Consider the following 22757-nt stretch of genomic DNA (forward strand, 5'->3'; position numbering starts at 1 on the left):
GCGCAGATAGTTTTCTGGATTTTGTGATACAGTTGTTGGCAAGGTTGGGAATGAAGCTTCGGTGCGGCCCCTTTTCTGGGGCCGCTCACGTTGGGGAGAGGGGGTGTGAAAATGCCGAATGATACATTGGAAAGCAGGAAGACGGGGGTACTTTCTCATCTGACCTTACCCTGGTAGCCAAGAGGTCCTGGAGCTCCCTGCCTGGTAGACAGGCAGAGAGCCTATCGGCCGGAGCTTGACCAAGGCTCCGACGGGCACCGTTCACGGCTTCTAGCCCTTCACCTTTCAACTTATAGCCACGGTAGGAAACAGCTTAAGTATGGGGGGCTGCGGGTACGCGGTGTCACCACTCACCGGTACCAAGATTACTCAAGGTTCCCCGTGCGGGGTTGAAGATAACAAGTTGTGATTCCAATACAACCAGTAACTATTCCAGACGTTATACAAATCTTATAAAACATCGTGTAAGAATGCGATATTGTAGAAAATACACCACATTATGAAACAACGAGACAACTTGAATCAATTGACATCAGAACAAGCAGGGAAAGATGTCACACAAGTAAAATAATTACACGAGTTACATGTGACTAGCTAAGAACATTTTCAATTTTCTTTTCAGGGGTTGAAGTGAGCTAACTTCCTTTATTTGCAGTGGTACGCCATCTGAAAAAGAAATAGCTGAAATATTAAACTAAATATGTCATAATTAGTGCTTACCTTGGGCAATAACAAGTTCTTACGGGATGAAAATCTAGTGCAATTAGGGTTGGTTAACATGTGGCAAGGAATAATGTCAAGATCTAGGAGGCTATACAGCCCTTCAAAAAACAAAACTGCAACGCTATACAAATACAATTTTGGCAAACGTAATATATTAGGTTGAGTAGAGATAAGAAGAGATGGTGAGAGTTTTGAGGAAAACTTTATTATACGCATTGCTTGTTTTTTGAAGTTTTTCTAATCGTGAAAGGGGATTTTTATACGGTCAACCTCAGGATGTGATGCAGTAGTTCAAGTGACTATCAATAAATGCATAATATGAATCCAACAGAGTTTTCGGACTGAACTACAGTCTACCTTTAAGAATCGCTCGATGCCAAATGCTATCTTTTTGCAAATGGATAAAATATGGCATTTGAACCTTAGGTGCGTGTCTACAATAATACCTTAAAGGGTGTTTGGTTCCTCAGTAAAATGGGATTGTGACCTATATGAAGGCAAGGATTTATTTGCAATTTTTTATTCCGGGAGTTAAATACCATTAAGGACGATTTGGACGAGCTAATAGTCTGGTAGTAGCACACAAATTTTCAAGGGAAGATAAGTCATTTTGCAAATCAGGAATTAACACGTCTGCGTCAGGATTGTCTGAAAAGATGGAGGTATTGTCGGCGTATAGAATGCATTTCGAGAGCGTGAGGCACTGTTGTAAGTCATTTAGGTAAGTAAGGAATAAAAGTAGCCGTAAAACAGTGCCTTGGGGAACGGCTTTTCCGTTATAAGCAGAGGAAGAAAAAGTGCCATTGACGCAAACATTTTGCTGCATATCAGAAAAGAAGCTTTTGAACAGTTGAAGTGGCGGTCCAGCTGCTCCGTATAACTGAAGCTTAGTGAAGAGGATATCGTGATCAATGCTGTCGAATGCTTTAGATAAGTCAACGAATACTCGCCCACAGCAATTTCCTTTGTAAATCAATAATTTTACGATATCCACAAAACATGCCAAAGCTTTATCTTTTGAAAGGCCAGGTTGAAAGCCGACTGACTTGGAGGAAATATATAAAACGTTTTATAGTACTTAAACAGTCTCTTTTTGGTTACCTTTCAAGCACTTTGTCGAGAAATGGAAGGAGTGAAATCAGTCAATGATTTTCTATTTGAGTCGGATCGCCTTTTTTTAAACCCGGAACAACTTCACCCAACCTAAATACGCTTGGGAACACAAGGGTTTTCAAGACAAGATTGAAAACGACACTTGAGATTGGGACAATGAATAGACAAATCAATTTGATTTGTTTCCCCTGAATTTTATCTAAGCCAGGACCAGTCGCTTTTAGCCCTGAAATAACGGCTTCAATTTCCGCAGGGTTGGAAGGAATAAGAAAGAATGACTGTGACTGGGAAATAAATGTGGGCGTCTACACCAAACAAGAAGGGCCAGAAGATTATGTGGAAAAATGTTGATTGAAACAGTTCGCGATATCACGCGGTGCCGTGACGAGCGAGTCGTTCGTTCTAATGGACGTCATCGAGTAACGTTGATGTGGTGTATTGGGAATGCCCGTATCAACTGCCATTTTCTTTTTGTATTGCTTCCGCTGTCCCTTATTTTGGCTGTCACATTAGCTTCGCTTGGTCTTTTTTAGCAATAAGGAGAACATCTTGCAATATCATGCCTATCTGGTTTTGAGGCGCTTGGTAAATATTTGGCGCTTAGTTTTTTTATGGAGGTTGTCTTTTTCATCATGACAAGATCATGACAAGCCGTTGGACAGCCAAGGACAATGTGGGGCGTGGTAACGTTGACTGGACACTCGAGCAGTAGTGGACGATTCAATGGCAGATGTAATGGTTTCACAAAGCATTTGAATAGCTATTTTAGGATCTGGTGTGTCGAGTATCGTAGACCAGTCAGTATCATCCGCATCAAAAATGGTTCTAAAGCATGGCTTGATGATGCCAAAAACCGACAGGTTAGCGGTTATAAAGACAGGGTAATAATTAGTAATTTCAGTTTCAATTACGCGTGCCCCACTGATGGAACTAAAATTTGTCAGGGTGTGGCCAATCAAGGATTGTGTGCCATGATTAGGGCATCTGGCAGGAACGTTATAAGACACTGAAACAAATAGCTTTAAATGCAGGTGATGTATTCCAGGGTAGCTTGCTTTGAATCGTTGAGAAACTTAATGCTAATGTCATCGAAAATAGAGACGGTTTTTTTTCATGCGAAAGATGGTGAAGTATGTCCGGAAGCATGCTTAAAAAAATTGCAGGATCATAGTAGCGAGATCAATATATAGCGCCACAGACTACATTGGAATGACTATCCTTTAAAATGATGCTTCAAATTTGACTGATGCAGATTCACAAGAAGGTACATTTAAATTTATATCAAAACGCCGTTTATATGCCATGCCATTCAAAACCTAAATAGCTGAGCCTCCTTACGCGCTACCGTCACAATGAACGTATTCCCTTTAGTAGCCTGGAAATACTAAAAATATCTGTTTCACGGACAGAAAGCCAAGTTTCCAAGAAGTAGATAACTGAAAATCCCTGATCAAACGAGTGGACGAAAGTTGAAATGCTGCCATAGTTTCTGCGCATGCTTAGGGCGTTAAAGTGAATTTAGGAAAAGCAAGACGTATTTTTCAAAGTGGTGTTTACGTCACTCAATGAAACGTAAGCCTAGCGAATGAACGGAAGAAAAGCCGCACAGCTCATGTCATCTGTACCTGAAAACCCGATGACCCGATCACAGGTGATACGATGCACACAGCTGTCGAGGGTGTTCCTGGCTTTGATCACACAATGTTCGGTCCACCGCAACCAGTGCGGTGCCCCAAGGCTCTGTTCTGGGTCCCCTTCTTTTTTCCATTATCAATAACGATGTTGCTTCTGCCAATCACAATTTTTATTTTTTGTTGTATGCTGACGATACAAAAACCTTCAGAGAATGTTCAGTACTGTAATTCTCTTCAGGCTTATATTGAGTCATTCTATCGTTGGTCCACTAGAAACGATCTAATTTTGAACCCCTTGAAAACAAAAGTTGTCTCCTTTAGTAGAAAAACTCAACAGTTGCAAGACTTTTATAAAATGGCAAGCACTGCACTGCTGAGGGTGACCGAAACTACGGACTTGGGAGTACTCTTTGATCCTTTAGTGACTCTCCTCCCACGTTAGACATATTACCCGACACTCTCTTCTATGTCTGTGTGCTGTTTGCAGGTATTCTAGAGAGTTTAAAGGTTCTCTTCCTTTCTTAAGGTTGTATTCATCTCTATGCTTACCTCTTCTTCGAATATGATTCCGTTGTTTGGAATGGAATTTGCGAGTCCCATAGTGACCGTACGGAAAAGGTTCCAAAAAGGTTCCTATCAATCTTCAAGCACTGTTCCCGCCAAGTGCGAGAAGACACAAACGGCAGCATATTTTTCTGGAAAGCTTTCCTTTCCTTTGGCGTTGATGATTTGGAGCTGATATTGTCTTTCTTTATACACTTCTTCATGGTAATATTTTGTGTGACGATTGATTGCACTTATCAATGTCAACTCGCCGAATAAACTTTTCCGAACACTTCGAGCTTTCAGGCAAGTTGCTTTAAGTAAAAGACGCTCGTCCATTTGCATAACTCAATGGGCGTGTAATGAATATTTCGATCGTCTTGATATATTCCAGACCTCTTTTGCTTTGTTCTCTAATGAGTTGAAAGCGGTCGTACCTTAAGTTTCTTTGTTTCATTCCCAATATATGAGCCGTATTTACTACATGCAAACCTTGTTCTTGCTTGTTTCTTTACCCCGATCATGGTCGTATTAGAGTGTCCTCGCCACAACTTCAACTGTGCATACCGTGCTAAGTGAACCCTCACAGTGCAGTGAACACTTTATATGAACCATCTTCCTCTGTCCTTTTTCCCATATCCCCCAAGAGGGCCTATTGGCCTCCTCTTATAATAAAGTCATTCATTCCATTCCATTTGCTTTTTTTCTTGTTTTGTGTTGCTTTAATATCTGTAGGTTTTGAGTGCCAGTGCTGTTACGCAGAAGTTTTTTTTTATTTTGGAACTTGGGAACATTTGTTTAGAAAAATGTCATGTTTATGGAATATTTGCATATATAGTTCCTATTTTACCGTTCCTTGAACGTTTCGCTGGCTGAGTGCCGTGGGTTGCATCACTATAGGCTTTCTCTTTTCTTTTCACTTTTTCACCTTTTTCTTTTTTTTTTCTTTCTTGCTCTCTGAAATTTCCGTAACTATTTTTCCTTTCTTATTTATGCCATACATATGATTTCTGTGTGTTGTCTTGTCCTAAAGGGACCCTGCAACACTCTTCGTGCAGTGCAAGAAATTCTGCGCGACGTTTAGATTACACTTCCAGAAACACCCAAGCCAAATATTACACGTGCACGTGAAGCGGTAAGCGCGCAAATCGCCGTGAAAGACGCGGAAAAACCAACCGCTCTCTCTTCAATTGTCCTCATTATGCACCCCTGGCATGGTCTCTGCGGCGTCAATCGGCCCATGGCTGTCCTGGCTGTCCTATTGGCTGTCGCCGGTCAACTTCGCGGCTAAATTCTGACATTTCCTGTGACGATCAGCCGTCGGCCGCGCTCTGTATGAACCTCTTCTATGTCTGAACCTGTCCGCATGCTTTTGGTGTTTCTTTTGTTTTGAGTGCGTGCGGAGTTTGAGTGACGAACTAAATATTCCACTTTCAACGAGCCCATTCGACAACAAACGTTTATTGCTCTAAAAACGTCCTACCAGCCTGAGCGCTTGCTTGCGAGCAGGCCACCATGCCTGCTTTTTAGTGGCACCAGACCGGAAATAAGCCGGTCTACGTTGCGGGGAAAAGGACAAAACTCCCCGGCCTGTGACATATCGAAGGCCGCCGAACAGAACGCCGCGCGCCACCCCACTCTTCGGGAGAGAGCGCGCAGCTTTCGTCGCGTTGTCTGCGGTTGAGTTGAGAGGGAACATTTATCCGCGATTTTTCATCGCGCGTAGTTTCGGTGAGAGTAAACGCATTTTCATAATTCTAGCGGGAGGAGATTGCTGGGACAATAGACTTTACCCCAAAGTACATTTCGAGTAGTTGATGGTCAGTCTTGCAGGATGCCTTTATTTGTGTTGTAAGACCTAAGGTTGTTCGCAGGCACCTAAAATAAAGGTTGATTGATTGATTAAGATTAGTAGTATTATTATACAGGCACTGCCTGCTGATGCTGCAGGAAACCCTAGTGCTGTACTTGCTATAGATCATCGCACTAGCTGGGACCGTCGTCCTGCCGTCTGCCATGGCGAATGAAGTTGCTTCTTCCCTGTTAAATCATCGCATCCTTCGTCACACAGCCCCTCACCAACTCTTCAGTGACAGAGGGCTCAACTTTTTTTCGAAGTGATAGAAGCCCTCCATTGCCACCTAGCATCCGTCAACCAATGCGCTGACGGAGAGGTTTAACAGACCACTTAATAATGTGCTCGCCAACTACATCTCTTCCAACCACTCCAGTTGGGACACGATTCTTCCCTGTATGCGTAGAAATCTGTGTTGCAGGACATTAAAAGGATCTGACCTTTTTTTTCTCGTTAACGGTCGCGAACCATCATGCCCGCGCCGCACAATTCTTCCTTATCAACCCGACGCTTCTGAGTACACGACCCTTCCTCTACTTTAGAGGCACGGCGACGAATATTATCAGCTTTCCCACGCTTTCAGTTCTGAAGACAAGTTCGACCAAATAAATTAGTGCCCTTTTATTTTGTGAAGATGGATGACCTGCGAAGCTGCACGCAGTCGAAGGAGTGCACGAAAGAAACCACGTGTGTTTGTAATTTGCGAATTAGCATACTTCACAGCCATTCACCTGAATCAAACTTGGAAGGATCCCAGCTTTATTCTAGCAAAAAAACATGGGGTTCTCCGCTTACCTCCCGCGTCTTAGGCATCTGTGTAACACACAACTCAATCCGCTCAACAAGTCAAGACATCGGAGAGGGCGCATTCGGCAATTTGATGTCAAAGTATGAACCCCGTCCGATTAATGGACATGTCAATGGGGAGGGGATGAATTCCCTATAGGCTCAGCGTGCTCACATAAAGCGGCAACTGCTCATTTGGGCGTGCTTATAATTGAAAGAAGAGCTAGAAATGAATGCCGGAGCGGCCTCAAGTAATCAGCTTCACCGGAATAAAAGCCATAGGGTTAGGCATACACTGCTTCAAAATAAACATCCTCGTGATAGGGACAACGAAAAAGTGACTTTTTCCTTGCTCAGGGCTATGGTCTTGAATGCCCACAACCACTCCCTGTCTCCCCAGGAACCTCCTATCCAAGTACCACGGCCAATACCGCGTAGTCGAGCAAATATCGCCTGTGAATTACGTTATCGAGGCGCTAACCACGTCCCCAGACCTGTGTCGCCGAGGCCGCGAAACATTCCACGTGCAACGCCTTCAACGTTATTCCGACCCAGTTGTTGGGGAGTGCCCATAATTCGCCAGGATGGCTCTCTTCACCGCGGGGTATAATTGTAGTGCGGAAGAGAGACGAATATATCGAGGCTGGCAGACAAGCCACAAATCAATATTTATGCTCTACGATATAGCTGTTGAATGTCCGTTATCAACGCTGGCTTTGTGATCGCCGTTGGTAGATCTTAAATAACGCTCACCTACCCACTGAAGGAGATTGTCCCCCGTAAATTTAGAACAAAAGATAACGCAGAGGCATCGTATTGCAGGGTGACCATCATCGGCTGGGATTTCGATAAGAGCACGTGACCGCGAGCCGTGAGTTCTAATCGTGTCAAAATGCCGACGCTAAACGTCCTGCCCCCACGTTTCGTGCAGTAAGCCCACCTAATATATATATATATATATATATATATATATATATATATATATATATATATATACATACATATATTTAATTGGTGGGAGGGCGAATGATAGGAAGAACGATGTCGGACATCACAGCACCCAGCAGCATTAAACACCAATTACACAACGTCGTCGGTTTTGATTTTTCTTCGTGATATAATATATATGACACGTGATGAAATTGTCAGTCATGTAGATTTTGTACCCTCTCCATTAATAGCTGTAGTAGGGCTGGAGTATTATTAAATAGAATAAGCGCGAAAATTTGGTTGATTGATTGTATTCTTTAACTCGCCGACGCAACGCCGCCGCGGAGGCGCGCCGTAGTGGAGGGCTCCGGATTAATTTTGACCAGCTGGGGATCTTTAACGTGCGCCGAAATCTTGTACACACGGGCGTTTTTGCTTTTCGCCTCTATCAGAAAAGCGGCCGCCGCCACCGGGAATAGAACCCGCGACCTCGTGCTCAGCAGCGCAACGCCTTAACCACTGAAAATAAGCGCAAAAAGCTTTAAAACAAAATTGTACCACCGGGGCCTCACCTGTTTTCATACTGGTAATCAGATCTAATTCCTTGATTGCCAGTCTGTATTGGCCAATACTGAGTGGTTTAGTTGTCTTTGAGAAAAATTGCTATGTGCAGCCCAAATGTTTTGAAAGGCATACAATTTTATACTATTGATTTTTGTTTATGGCTACATTTATTTAGAAAACATGAGAGACCTCATATATAGCGCACCCATGGATATACGACGTTAAAACACCTTCTCATTGCCTTAACAGGTAAAAACATTTACTCTCTTTGGTTCCTTGGATGCAAAGGGGGTCACTAAGCAATTCAGCGCTTTTTTTTACAGTCGAACGCAGAACAACTAGTTACGAGGGATAATCCGTAGAGACCATTCACACACCATACGTTGACTTTGTCGAATGCAGTAAGGGTCATTTTTGTAGCCTATATGTGACTCCCTACAAATCCCTTTTGTGGTTGTTGCGTACCTACAGAAAACATCAATTTGTTATCCTCTAGAAAACCGTATTTTAGAATAATAAGCATGGTTCACCTATTTATTTATTCATTTACCCTAAAGGCCCTTACGGGCGTTACATAGGGGTCGCAATGAAAAAAAGAACACATTGCAACATTTATCACTTTCCTAAATTTGCTCGTGTTGGTCTGCAGTAGGTTTGTTATATCGTTGTTGAAAATTTTTTCCTTGGCGGCCTCGATTTCTGCTTTGCACAGTTTAGAGTGTTCTTTGTAGCGCTTCCAGTCATCGGCTGAATCAGATCGTCTGGCCTTGGAATAAAGTCGCCTTTTCTTATTGATGCAGCGTTTAACGCCGGTCGTAAACCACGCGCTTTGCGTCGATGACGTGATACTCATTCTTGGAACGTATTTTTCTTTCAGTTCCAGAAGCTTATCGCGAACAATTTGCATATTTTTATTTACATTTCTGAGAGCAAAGGAAGTGAAGAACTGCGCGGAAAATAAATAACAATTCGGTTTCTATCATGGCGCGGTTCGCGCGGCTGTAATCAAAAATTGTTTTAGTTTTATTCTCGGTTTTGGAGCTTTCTAATGTTACCTCACAATGCACTACGTTGTGATCACTGATGTTATCTAAAACATGTACGAGCATAATGCTTGGTTCTGTGGTCAACACAAGATCTAAAATTCTCTCGACACGTGTAGGCAATCTGACCATTTGACTCAAACTAAAGGCAGACAACACATCGAGAAATTCTTGACATTCATGCCTTTTTGTGCTGCCATCTGGTATGCCTGACCGCCAATCAATTCCTGGGTAATTGAAGTCTCCAGCAAGAATTATTGGGTATTTTGGGTACTTGTTTTGTATAAAGCACAGCGATTCGTTTAATTGCTCAATAAATTCGGGGGAAGAATCTGGCGGACGGTAGCAGACCCCGACAGCACAAAGCACAGAGGAAGATACGCGTACTATCACCCATAGGATCTAACGTTTTGTTAATCATAAATTTCATACGTTTTGTTAATAGAAAGAAACCGCTAGCCGGTCTTCTGTACATTTGCAAAAAAATACAAAAGTTTGCTGTGTACCTAGAAAGAGCTAAGTTTTGTGGAGTGGACACTCTGAACCCGAAATCCACCCTCTCCAAGCAGCAAATCCCCCCCCACGCACACGTATATATATATATATATATATATATATATATATATATATATATATATATATATATATATATATATATATACATATATATATATATATATATATATATACATATATATATATATATATATATATATATATGCACACACACTCCCCAGCTGTTATACTGGTGCCACGGTTGAATACTGGTGCTACATACACAGGGTTGAAGCTTTATTAATCGAAAAGAAGCTAGATATGAGATGCCTTAATACCCTTACAACCAGCAGCATATTCGTAAGAAAATCAAATATTATGTAATGACATAGCGGCTTGTGAAACTGTTGTTTTAATTTAGGATCGACATCAGTTTAGTTTTTAAAAGGAGAAATCACAATTTTTCATGTGGGTTAAAATGCGCTCAAAAAGATAAGGTAAGCGCGGAAACCACGTTGGAGCGCTGTGACGCACTGCATAAAAGAGGGGCACTGCCTAACTGCTGGCGCGCGAAGCGAGAACAAAAAATATGCAGACGCTGAGGAACCATTTAGTCGTACCGTTAGTGCCACACGGAGCTATTGCTAACAAGTACGCCACCGAGCGTAGCACTGTTAACCGTTAGACATTAGAAATGTTCAAGACCTATGTAAAATTAAAGCACTTTTTGGGCATTCCGACCGATTTAAAGAACCAGTCTAGGTTTCCCGCAGCTTTCGCCAGTTCGCTCGAATGCATCACAGTCGCTAACGTAAGACGCGCTGCGCATACGCACCCCCACAAGCACACGCATGCACATGCACGCACACGCACGCACGCGCACACGTATGCGAATGGTCTACTCGGTCAGGGTTCGTTACCCGAAAAAGCTGCCTTTTGAAGGCCATTGGAAGAGATAGGCACTGCTTTCAAATTACTACAAATATGGTTGGAGACGTTTTTAGGTTTGGGCGATTTCTGTGAACTAGAGCAATGTATTGTTTTAGCAGAATCTTCATTAGAAACACCAGCAAAGTAGTAAAATATATATAATAGCCTTATACCTATATCCTTTAAAAATTTTCAAGTGTCAATTTTCGCGCACATCCGGTTCAGATAGTTACAAGAAACGGTGAATTTCAGCACAAAATTCACATAGGCAACTGTTGCAGGTATAAAGAGCACTTTATAAATATTTAAAGAAATATTCGTGTTGTATCTATGCACCTGGTACTTAAACATAACAAGAAAATTACAGGGTTTATGGGAATGTTTCGGAGTCCCATACATTCACCGGACAGAAATGAAGGGGATAGGATGATGGAAACGACAATCCTGCTTGTGACAGTGCGTATTCGCGTATTTGTGTGTGCACCGCCAACGCAGCCGACAGCAGTTTTGACTTGTTTAATAAACAACGAAACAGAAAATTTTAGAAAAGTGTGAAAATAACCGAATATTCCTTATAAAGCGAAACATAAGGGCCCTCACTGATGCCGTTACGCGCAAATCCGCACTGCAAGAAAGCGACTTCCTCTGACGACACTTATGAGTAATCGTGATTTAAGTGAAAAACAAAAACGGTTCCTGTGGCCAGAATCGAACCTGGGTACCTCACGTAAGAAGTGGGCGTCTATCCGATTGATCCATTTTGACATGTTCGAAGCGCACGCCATGCATCAGGTACAGATTCGCATGGTACACCCGAAACCCAAATCTCAGGCGTACGAAGTGTACCTCCGAGAGTGCTGTGGGTATTCTAGAACGTGATGCACACCCCCAGAGTAGCACATACTCTTATTGTGGTATTGGCCCTCTTAAGAATCCATAGCGACAAAGCTTCCCGTACAAACAACGTCGTCACTAGATGGATGGGTTCATTATTTTTTTATTAGGAAGAACGTCAGTTGCTATGCGGAGACCTGCCCATGCACGCGTTGTTGCTTTGCGGGTGAGTGCTTGCCTACGCTTGTGTCTGCGTAGGTGCGCGTGCGGGAATTTCGGCGTGAGTCCACGTGTTTGTATTAGCCTTTTACTCTAGCATTAGCTCGTATGTCGTGTTCAAGGACGCGTTACATTGAACTCTGTATCTCTCATTCCTGACTTCACATGCAGATCTAAGGTCGTGCGGTCGCAAGTATTTCCGTGACAGCTGAGATAACATTCCCACACACAGTACTAAGCGGAGTCCATGGAACATAGTCAAACTGTCCTTCGGCTGTCCCAACTTGGCATGTGAGCAAACAGATGTTATCAACCTTGCTAGCAACAATCCGCAATTTCCACGACCTTGTTTTCGCGCAGAATGTTATTCGTCCGCTTTTTTGAAGGCCATCTGAAATTGCATTACAAACTAGTCACCTGCTCGCGAAACATGAAAACCAATTAAAATGGGACTGCAATATCATATATGGCGGGCTGAGCCCATCCTGAGTCAGACGTTGCTGCCGACAGCAGAACACCACAAACGCAACTCACTATGCATCTGTTGAAGTACCTACACATCACTTTGTTCCTGTTGTTCTGCGGGCCTAGTGCTTTGCGAGCAGGTAGCGGGCCTAACAAGCTCCAACGTGACGTTCCAGATGCGTTCAAGGTAAAATATTGCAATTTGAAAGCTGTCAGGTCTGCCTAGTTGAGCGGGTAAATGAATGTACAAGATGTGCGGGTAAAAAGCAAAGTTGATGTTGGCTGTAGGGGCACGAATTAGCGGGCACCAAAATATTGAAGTAAAAAAAAAAACCTGAATATAGCCCCATGTCCTGCATCTCAATGTTGTTAAAGCCAAGTGTTCAAAAATACCTCAATGTCAGCAGTAGTAGTAGCGTGAGAAGTATAACGACGTCAGCAGGACAGTGCAAGTATTGTTTTGCGCGAATAAGCTATAAAAAACGCAAGTTACTCATGCGTCTGCACTGCCCACATCCGTTGGCCATCACGACGGGAAGACCAATGTGGGACGGTGAACTGAAGTGCACCCGTTGGTAACTGCCGAGCAGCGCCTTAAGATTTGTTAACAACAATGGTGATCCCAGGCAATGGGGGATAGTGACAACTATTTAGGAAGAGTGAGCATTGTAAGGTTTCATCTCTATCTTCAGCGCACGGGATAGTGTGTACTCTTGAGTGCACGCTGCTCAAAGAAGCAACTGCCGGTAAGTAACAAATGCACCACATGCGCGTCTGTAACTGTGAAATGGCCCATGAAATAGGCCGCGGTGCACTGAGAATTAAGTACAGGACTTCAATTAAAAAAATAAGGGAAAAAAAGGATTGGTTAAGAATGAAACCCAATGTTTCCAGATTGCATGTCAAGCGCAATATCATACCTTCTGTTGGAAAAGCTTTTCGGGGGAGTGGTACAATCAGTGTCTCGGTCAGCTAACCTATCGATATCTAGCAACCCGTGTTTTGCCCTTAATGTCGCTTTAAGGGCGTTTAATGCGTTAGGGAGGTTGTTAAAGGTGGCGTGCAGAGAACCGTCCACCAAGTCAGCCCTGTCCGAAAGCAGCCGCCCCGCCTTAGATACAGACAACCCCAACATGGCGGGAATGGTGATGTGGTAACGAAAAAAGACATCCTGCGGTTTAGGAGTGTCCGTGCAGGTGTTACAGGGCTTTTAGATGCGAAGCAGCTTATGGTCGAGCCTGTTCCCTCCACCGTTGTGCGGGCGCAATTGTGCGGCGTCCACACCCCCACAGCGCATGCCTGGCCAGGCACCGGTGATGATGACTGTGGCAGGATGCCCCGAGGGCTTAGAGTTTCTCACTAGCTTATCTAGAGTGGAATCTGGCGCTAGCGTCAACGTGATTCGGCGGAAGCGCTCTACGCCTCTATGAGTGCCGCCATAGTGTGTAGTTCAGCCGGAAGTTCGGCATGGCATGGCCGGCGTTAAGAATTCCTCCGTTCTCGGAAAGCGTGTCTAAAGTTTACACGTCGCTGACGGGGAAGAGCTCGGGAGGACTTTGGAGGCCCCGGATCAAGTAACCGAAGACGAGGATCGGAACGAAAAGCGGCCGCTGTTTACGCCATGCGGCGCATCCGACACCATGCCACAGACCCGGACGGTGCGGCGCCAGCGAGCGACGTGTTTATATGTGTGCGCGCTTGCAGACGAACCGACGCCAACCATCGCCATTTGAGGCACCGAGACTCTCCTCTTTGTTCGTGCCCTTACCCTCTTTCTGTAGTGTATACCTGTGCGTATAATAAAACAGATCTTCAAGTGAACCCCACACTGTTCGCATCGTTCCTAGGAGATCTCCTGCGCGCGCGGCACCAGCCGCCCCGTTAAGTTACGCGCAGTCGAGCGGGAACTCGCTAATATCCAAAGGCAAGTTCACGCCTGCGGTTTTCCGTACTGTTTTCGACAAAGAAAACACTACTCAACATTTTGGTGCCGAAACCCGGGAGAAGTCGACCAAGCGACACCGAGAGCATCATGGATCGACTCCAGAGAAAGCAAGCAGCAATTCGCAACAGCATCGACAAGACCCTTGCAACCGCCAACGAGCTACTGCAAGCGTCACCAGCAGCGATCGGTGAGCTGGAAGAATTGTTTGACTTGCTTATCCAATAATCTGAAGAGCTTAGAGTAGCTAACGAGAACGTCGAAAAGAAGATAGACATCGACCAGCTCTATGAAGAATTGGCCAGCTGTAGTGCGTACAGCACAAAAATAAGCTCGATGAAAACAATCCTCAAAAGAGCTATCAAAATGGGAACAGCTACCGACATTGCCCCGGCGGTTTCATCGCAAGTTAACACCAGTTCAACGAGTAACACACAGTCCTCGGCTCCCGCGTCCAGTACGACGTCGTTTCAATCACAGGAGGCAACCACCAGACTTCCGAAGCTCGAAATTGCAAAATTCAACGGAGACGTGCGCTCATGGCCGAAATTCTGGAACGAATTCGAGTCGACAATCCACAAGAATTCAGCGCTTCCAGCCATTGACAAATTTAAGTATCTCTCAAGCTATCTGACAGGACGAGCTGCCGCTGCAATCGAAGGCCTTACGTTGACAGACAGAAACTACGAGATCGCGGTCAAAACCCTTTTGGAGAGGTCCGGCAAAGATGAAGTGATCATCGAGGATCATATGTCGCGGTTGCTGTCAATTCGACCCGTGCTGAACGTCGAGGAAACAGGGAGGCTGAGGATGCTGTACGATGAAATTCAGGCTGGTGTCCGAAGTTTGGAGGCGTTCGGCGTGCCGCCGGGCGGCTACGGAGTGCTGCTGCTCACGGTCCTCCGAAAGAGCATTCCAAAGGAGCTTCGCTTGGAGTACTGTCGCAGGAAGACAGCTCGCAGTGATGGAACCGAGGATGAGCTACTGAGTTTTCTAGACTTCCTGCGAAATGAAATCGAGAGCAGAGAGAGAGCAGAGTACGGTACTTGTCGGTTTCAAGAGTCTCATTCGCCACGAAACAAACAGAACCGCATGGGAAACGACCAAAAGCAGGCATCGTCGTCAGTCCTGTCAGCGTTCGCGGATAATAAGGAAAATGCATGCGCCTTTTGCAAAGCACGTGATCACCTGACAGCCGACTGCCAGGCGGGTGTTTCTCTCGAACAAAAGAGCAACATACTGAAACAAGAGAGACGTTGCTTCAAATGCACCAAACGAAACCATCGAGCAGCTGAATGTCGTACGGCAAAATGGCTCACTTGCGCGAAGTGCTCAGCTCGACACGCCACTGCTCTTTGCGGCCTCAACAACAGACCCGCCCGGGAACCATCGAGCCAGGTTGCGGTCCCGCCAGCGCCTACCGCAGAGTCGTCACTTCAGGCAGCAGCGACGGTTAGCGCTGTCCGCATTATGCTGCAAACTGCTCAAGTTTGGGCGGAGGGAACTCACGAGCGATCCAAAGTGAGGCTCCTTCTCGACGGCGGAAGTCAGCGCACATTTGTGAAACAAGAAATATCGCGACGGCTAAAACTCCGCGTCCTGGGAGAGGAAAAACTGACAATTATGACCTTTGGCAACGAGAGGCCCACTGAGCAAAGAAAATGCCGCCGCGTCGAGCTGTGGCTGCGCAACCAACACAGCGGAAACGAAGTCCGAGTGGAAGCGTTGGAGGTCCCTCATATTTGCTGCGACGTGATACCAGCTCCTGAGATGACCACCGTGGCATACCTTAATGAACAAGGAATGGAGGTCGCCGAATGCTCGGTCGATGGGTCCCGTCTCGACGAAATAGGACTCCTCCTAGGAGCCGATTATTACTGGGAGGTGGCCACCGGTAACATGAAGCGCCTACAAAGCGGGCTCGTCGCCGTGGAGACGGTTTTCGGATGGACGTTGCAGGGAAGTGCGTCAACTTCGTCATCCGCTGTCGCCTATCACGCCAGCACCGGGGTCTTGCGCGTAACGGTAAGCGCCGACCTGGATGACGACAATCTTTCCAAGCAGCTAAAATCATTCCGGGAGCTGGAGCACATAGGCATTACGGACAAGCCAGATAACACCCACACCGAGAAGCAAGTGCTACAGGACTTCAAAGAAAACGTCGCTTACAAGGACGGTCGCTACTGCGTTGCCCTTCCCTGGCAAGAAAACATACACGAGCTTGCGGATAACAAGACGACGGCTCTTGCGAGGCTCTCCTCTCTGACTACAAGGCTTTTGCGCAGTGAAGGCACGGCTGAGGCCTACGACAGAGCGATGCGGGACTACCTCCTTACCGGACACGCTGAAGAAGTTCCCGAAGCGGGTAAGTCCCCGAGGGGGCCTGTTTATTACATGCCGCATCGCGGCGTAACGCGCCCGAGCAGTGAAACTACCAAATTAAGAGTAGTTTTTGATGCTTCGTCAAGCGCACCAGGTCAGCGGTCTTTGAATGAGGTACTATCTGCTGGGCCGAACCTAAATCCGAACCTGTCGGATATCCTCATTAGGTTGAGGATGCACAATGTGGCCATCATGGCTGACATTGAGAAGGCCTTTCTCCAGGTTGGGCTTGCGGAAATGGATCGCGATGCACTACGCTTCCTTTGGTACGAAAGCGTTCCCAGACGGGGAGAAGTTCTTCGTCCGATCAAGGAGTATCGAATGACAAGAGTGCCCTTTGGAGTTACCTCTAGTCCATTTCTGCTCGCAGCTACCTTAAAGCACCATCTCGACTCTGTGCATAACTTGTTTCCTGCAACATCAGAGATGCTACGTGACCACTTGTACGTGGACGATCTTATAACGGGAGCTGACAACCTGGAGGAGGCGGAAAAGATTTGTCGGGAATCACAGGCAATCATGCAGCTAGCTGGCATGAACCTCCGTAAATGGAAATCGAACGAATTCAAGCTCGAAGAGGCATTGTCGGAAACAGATCGAACCCAAAGCGGATTTTCCGACGTGACGATGACAAAAATTCTTGGAGTCGAGTGGAGGCCAGAAAGTGACGATTTTGTGTTTGAGATGAACACGCTGATTGACTTTTTGAGCAAGCGACAAGACACGAAGCGATTTCTTCTGCAGGCATCTGCACGCGTGTTTGACCCCTTTGGCTTCCTCGCGCCAATTTCGACTACTGCGAAAGTAATGTTTCAGAGCCTGTGGGAACGAGGGACAGACTGGGACGAAAGTCTCCCGCCCGATATAGCTGAGACGTGGGACAAGTGGTGCCACCAGCTGCCTATGCTGAGGCAGATCGCAACACCTAGGTTGCTCGCTCGTGACCTCAGCCATGCGTGCACAGAAGTGGAGCTCCATGTATTCTGTGATGCCAGCCCAAAGGCATACGGCGCTGTTGCTTATGTTAAAGCAAGGACAGAAAATGGATGCACCACGGTGACATTGTTGATGGCTAAGGCGAGAGTGGCTCCTCTCAAGCGACTGTCACTACCGCGACTGGAATTGATGGGAGCCGTTATCGGCGCACGGCTGGCAAAAAACCTGACAAAACAGTTGGGAATTGAAGGCGTAACAGTTCACTGCTGGACAGACTCAACGATAGCCTTAAGCTGGATCAAAAGTTCCGCCTCCAAATGGACGCCTTTTGTTTCAAACCGAGTCCAAGAGATACAACAACTGACCAATCCCGCAGTTTGGAAGCACTGTCCCGGAAAGGAAAACCCCGCAGACATATTAAGCAGGGGTATCTTACCATCAGTTTTGGTGAATGCTAAGCAATGGTGGGAAGGGCCAGAGTGGCTCAACAAAAGCAAAACGTACCCCGCCTTCGAACCCTGCCTTGCGGATCCCTTACTCTGGCAAGAAGAAATCAGAACGCCGGTGCTAAACACCATAACAGACGGCGAACCAGCTGTTCTGATAAACCTAAGCGAAAAGAGTTCCCTCACTAGAGTGCTTCGGACAACAGCGTGGATCAAGCGCTTCCTCTACAACTGCCGAACCTCTTCGGAGAAAAGGATGGGGAGCCTGTCAGCCGAAGAGATGACCGAGGCGGATAGGTACTGGCTGAGGATTTCACAGATGGAAACATTCGGAAATGAAGTACGGACCCTCAGTGCATCCAAGTCGCTCGACCGAAAATCCCCGATAAAAGATTTGAACCCGTTCCTAGACACCAAGGGACTGCTACGGGTTGGAGGTCGGCTGAAAAACAGTACAGAGCAAGAGAGAACAATACATCCGATCATTCTGTCTGCGAGGCATCCTTACGCTGGCCTTCTGATTCGCGGGGAACACAAGAGGCTTCTACACGCACGAGTACGAGATACGTTATCCCACCTCCGTGAGAACTACTGGATCATTCGTGCAAGACAAGCCGTGAAATCAACCATAAGACGCTGCGTGCCGTGTCAAAGACAGAGTTGTCGACCTGCCGCGGAAGCTCAGGCCCCGCTACCAGCTGACAGGGTGACTCAGGCGGACCCCTTTGAGGTTACGGGTGTAGACTTCGCGGGCCCCATATTTTACACGGACCAAGGAAGCATGCGGAAGTCTTATATAGCGCTCTTTACTTGCGCTACAACCAGGGCGGTACATCTTGAGCTAGTAAGAGACCTCACTACTGAGACATTTCTTATGGCGTTGAGGAGATTTATTGCGAGAAGAGGAATACCGAAAACTGTGTACTCGAACAACGCTCTTACATTCAAGCGAGCCTCAGCGGACATGAACAAAATCTTCCACGCCATCAAGGGAAGCGACACTCAGGCATACCTAAGTGACCATCGAATAACTTGGAAATTCATAGTGGAAAGAGCAGCATGGTGGGGTGGTTTCTGGGAGAGAATGGTGCGTACAGTCAAGAACGTTCTCCGAAAGGTTCTTGGAAAAAGTACACTCGACTACGACAGCATAGTAACCATTCTCACTCAGGCGGAAGCGGTTGTCAATTCTCGTCCGCTCACCTACGTGCACTCTCAGGCGGAAGAACTCACGCCTTTGACCCCGTCGCACTTACTCATCGGACGTAGGCTTACAAGTTTGCCATCCCCCGGCGGTAATATCGTAACGACATCTACGAAAAGTACAGTCACAAGGCAATCGCAGCGACGCAGCGCCCTTATGGATTTGTTCTGGAGACGATGGAGACACGAATATCTGCTGGAGCTACGTTCGGCGCACTTCGCAGCGGGGCTCCCGCAGAAGAGCGTCAAGGAGGGAGACATTGTCTTGCTCGGCGAAGATAAAACACCTCGCCAGCTGTGGAAACTTTGCAGGGTGGTCTAGACGTTTCCCGGACGAGACGGAAAGGCTCGGGCCTGCAGAATAGTTCTTCCTAACAAGAAAGAATTACGGCGGCCAGTTCAAGCGCTTTACCCTCTGGAGTTGTAATAAGAATGAGCAGAGGCTCATTGGGGGAGAGGATGTTAAGAATTCCTCCGTTCTCGGAAAGCGTGTCTAAAGTTTACACGTCGCTGACGGGGAAGAGCTCGGGAGGACTTTGGAGGCCCCGGATCAAGTAACCGAAGACGAGGATGTGAACGAAAAGCGGCCGCTGTTTACGCCATGCGGCGCATCCGACATCATGCCACAGACCCGGACGGTGCGGCGCCAGCGAGCGACGTGTTTATATGTGTGCGCGCTTGCAGACGAACCGACGCCAACCATCGCCATTTGAGGCACCGAGACTCTCCTCTTTGTTCGTGCCCTTACCCTCTTTCTGTAGTGTATACCTGTGCGTATAATAAAACAGATCTTCAAGTGAACCCCACACTGTTCGCATCGTTCCTAGGAGATCTCCTGCGCGCGCGGCACCAGCCGCCCCGTTAAGTTACGCGCAGTCGAGCGGGAACTCGCTAATATCCAAAGGCAAGTTCACGCCTGCGGTTTTCCGTACTGTTTTCGACAAAGAAAACACTACTCAACAGCCGGCAATGACTTTGTGGCTCCGCAAATATAGTTTTTGTTTAAAAAATTGCTGCCGAAAGTGCCGCTGTCAACAAATTTTGTTTTCTGTAAGGCACTGTGTTCAAGGTCTTATGCTGCAAAACAAATTAGGGGGTTACAAAGAAAAGAAAAAAGTAGAAGTCCTGCCTTTGGCTCCCGCTGCCGGATACAGCGGGCCGTCTCGGACATATTTTAAAGTTATTACATTATTCAAAGTGGGTGAGGTTTTCTTTGATTGTTTGTAATATTTAGCTGAAAAAATTATTTATATTGTCCAAAGCTGTTTTCTGACTCCTTCTCATCAGTCTCATTATCGTATGCTACGCGCCTTGGCAGGCGACACAGCATACCGATGCGAGAATGATATAATCCCGTTGTATTTATTTGTTTTGTCTAAGCAGGTATAAATTAACGTAGAAGTGAAGCCTGTTCCGCAAGTACGCGCGCAAAGCATTATGAAATTGCATCAATGCTTTAAATGTAGTCAAGAGTTCGACGAAAGTTCGTCTGGTCAGGTATCATGATGAGAACGAAATGCGGTCACTGACCAAGTCAAGGTGAAAAACACAGAGACGTTGTTTCGGAACCCGTACGAGTTCCTTGATCACACTAAGCAGGCAAGAGCCGTAAGTCGCTTCTTCCTTGATCACACTAAGCAGGCAAGAGCCGTAAGTCGCTTCTTATTCATAAGAAGCGACTTACGGCTCTTGCCTGCTTAGTGTGATCAAGGAACCCGTACGGGTTCCGAAACGTCTCTGTGTTTTTCACCTTGACTTGGTCAGTGACCGCATTTCGTTCTCAATGCTTTAAATGGCAAATAAATACTGTCTTGTCGAGCAGCTATCTATATGTTGCCTCATTGCATTGAAGGCAGTGCATGCTTCAAGAAGTAAGTAAACGCAGCGGCGGCGACGAGCAATGAGAAAATCGTAACTGAATGTGTGCAGAAAACGGATATTCTGGCCTAGCGTAGCTTATTTTGTGGCTGTAGTGTGGGCGGCGGCGGCAAGCGGTATGATGCGGTATATAACAGGCCGCTGCGACCTTTGCTCGCTTTTTGTTGGCCAGAAGCAGCCCACAAGCGAGCGGCAGCGGTTATACAGTGAACTGTAGCGACGAGCGACGGCGACAGAGTACATTGGCGGAGGTGTATTAACTTGTTTTCGCTTGTCGCTGTCACCCAGTACACTCTGCTGTTGTACCTTTCGAATTACGTTTTCGGCGCCGCTTGTCGCCGTCACTGCGTGGTCACCCCTTCATCTTAAGAAACTCGCCGCTAACGCAAGCACATGCGTTAAGTGCTAATCACGCTTTTATTTAGACCTATCTGTGATAGCCATTGAATGCCAGAAAGTGGCATCCCGAAAACAGTAAATCATACCGAAAACAGAACTAACAAGCACTTCCGAGCCGAGGCCGAGAAGCCTAATTCATAGGCCTTTGTACTAGTCCCTTGCTGCCAGTCCGATTCGCACACTACCCACAATTCCCATGTCGGCGTGCGATCGCAGCGACACTTTCCGCTCTAGATAATATTGAGAAACTCTATGCCCGAGGAATCGGCCAACCAAGGTATCCATCACGAGATAGCTTCGCGTTCAACCACAGTCGTCATCTTCGCGTATGGGGAACCCTGAGTAGTATGCGAGACATTCCCTATCTCATCTTCGACGCTCCTCTCCTCTCTAAAGCTCCTCTTCTCACCGAGATTGCGCAACGAATGGCAACACCACGGCTCCACACGCGATAATGCGAAGCAGCCTAGGATTTGTATCGTGACGGTAGCCGCTGTATACACCGCTGGATAGTGTAGCTACGCTGTTTAAATGACGCGCTATTGTTTTCGGGGAGCGATACCACATACAGTTTTAAAAAACGTTTGGGAGCTCTCTTCTGTCGAGTAGTGAAAAGTACATTACTTACAAATTTATCCTGATATACCTGTGCAAACGACACCAATAGTAGGAAAAGATTTCATTTGGCACTCAACGAAAACATGTTTGCGCAGCTAGATATTAAAAGCTATCCAGCAGAGTGTACGAGAAGAGCGTGTAGGCAACATGGGTATCAAACTGTTTTAGTTGTCTTGAGAAGTTTAAAAATCCGCGAAACAATTGAAATCCGTGCAGTAATACCACTTAGGAGCACCAGTAGACCGTGGCCGAGCAGCGAAAAGCTGTAGTGTTTCCTGCGCGAGAGCACCACGTGCTTCTCATGTGCTTCGGTTGCTGCTGATGATGATTGAGATCACTTGCAGTGAATGAAGAACTTCCCCCTGCACATTCATTTGTGGAAGAATAAAAATTTGTCGAAAAGAGTGAAAGATACACTAGTGGTGCCTCAAAAAGGCCGTCGCAACTCGTCGCTCAGCGTGGCGAAGTTGGGAGGGGCCGCGTTGCGCACGCCTGGATCGAGTGATATTTCGTAGTGGGCAGCAAGATTCCCATTTACAGTTTCGGAAATTTTCGATCTGTAGCATTTTCCCCCGCCCGTATATCAACAATTTCCTGTAATTTTCCCTGCTATAAATTTTCTCCTTGCAGCTGACAGATCTTTACGCGAAGTTCGCTTCACTTTTTGGTACTAGCCAGCGCCACCTATGTCTGCTTGGCGTAGCCAGTCGGACACAGACGCCGTGTGAGAATCAGAGCTTCATTTTGAGGTGAATTTCACTACACCTGCTGCTCTGTAGCATTTGAACATACATTTCGCGTTTTACACCTAACAGCGTT

General features: G+C 46.3%; 1 protein-coding gene across 2 annotated transcripts in view; it reads left to right on the forward strand.

The window, feature by feature from the left end:
- LOC144147178 (uncharacterized) overlaps window positions 1-22757 on the forward strand; it is a 321111-nt gene that overhangs the window by 277181 nt on the left and 21173 nt on the right. Inside the window, exon 1 of one of the 2 annotated variants that reach the window (XM_077679250.1) lies at window positions 12144-12321. The exons of the other annotated variant lie outside the window; for it this stretch is intronic. Within the exon in view, the coding sequence (XP_077535376.1) occupies window positions 12205-12321 (117 nt within the window). The 5' untranslated portion in view covers window positions 12144-12204. Of the gene's footprint in view, window positions 1-12143; window positions 12322-22757 lie in introns of those variants that run through there. 2 annotated transcript variants of the gene reach the window in all.

This window comes from Haemaphysalis longicornis, unplaced genomic scaffold (genome assembly GCF_048455015.1).
Source record: "Haemaphysalis longicornis isolate Haplotype H1 unplaced genomic scaffold, Haemaphysalis longicornis Haplotype H1 scaffold_7, whole genome shotgun sequence".
NCBI classification, from domain to species: domain Eukaryota; kingdom Metazoa; phylum Arthropoda; class Arachnida; order Ixodida; family Ixodidae; genus Haemaphysalis; species Haemaphysalis longicornis.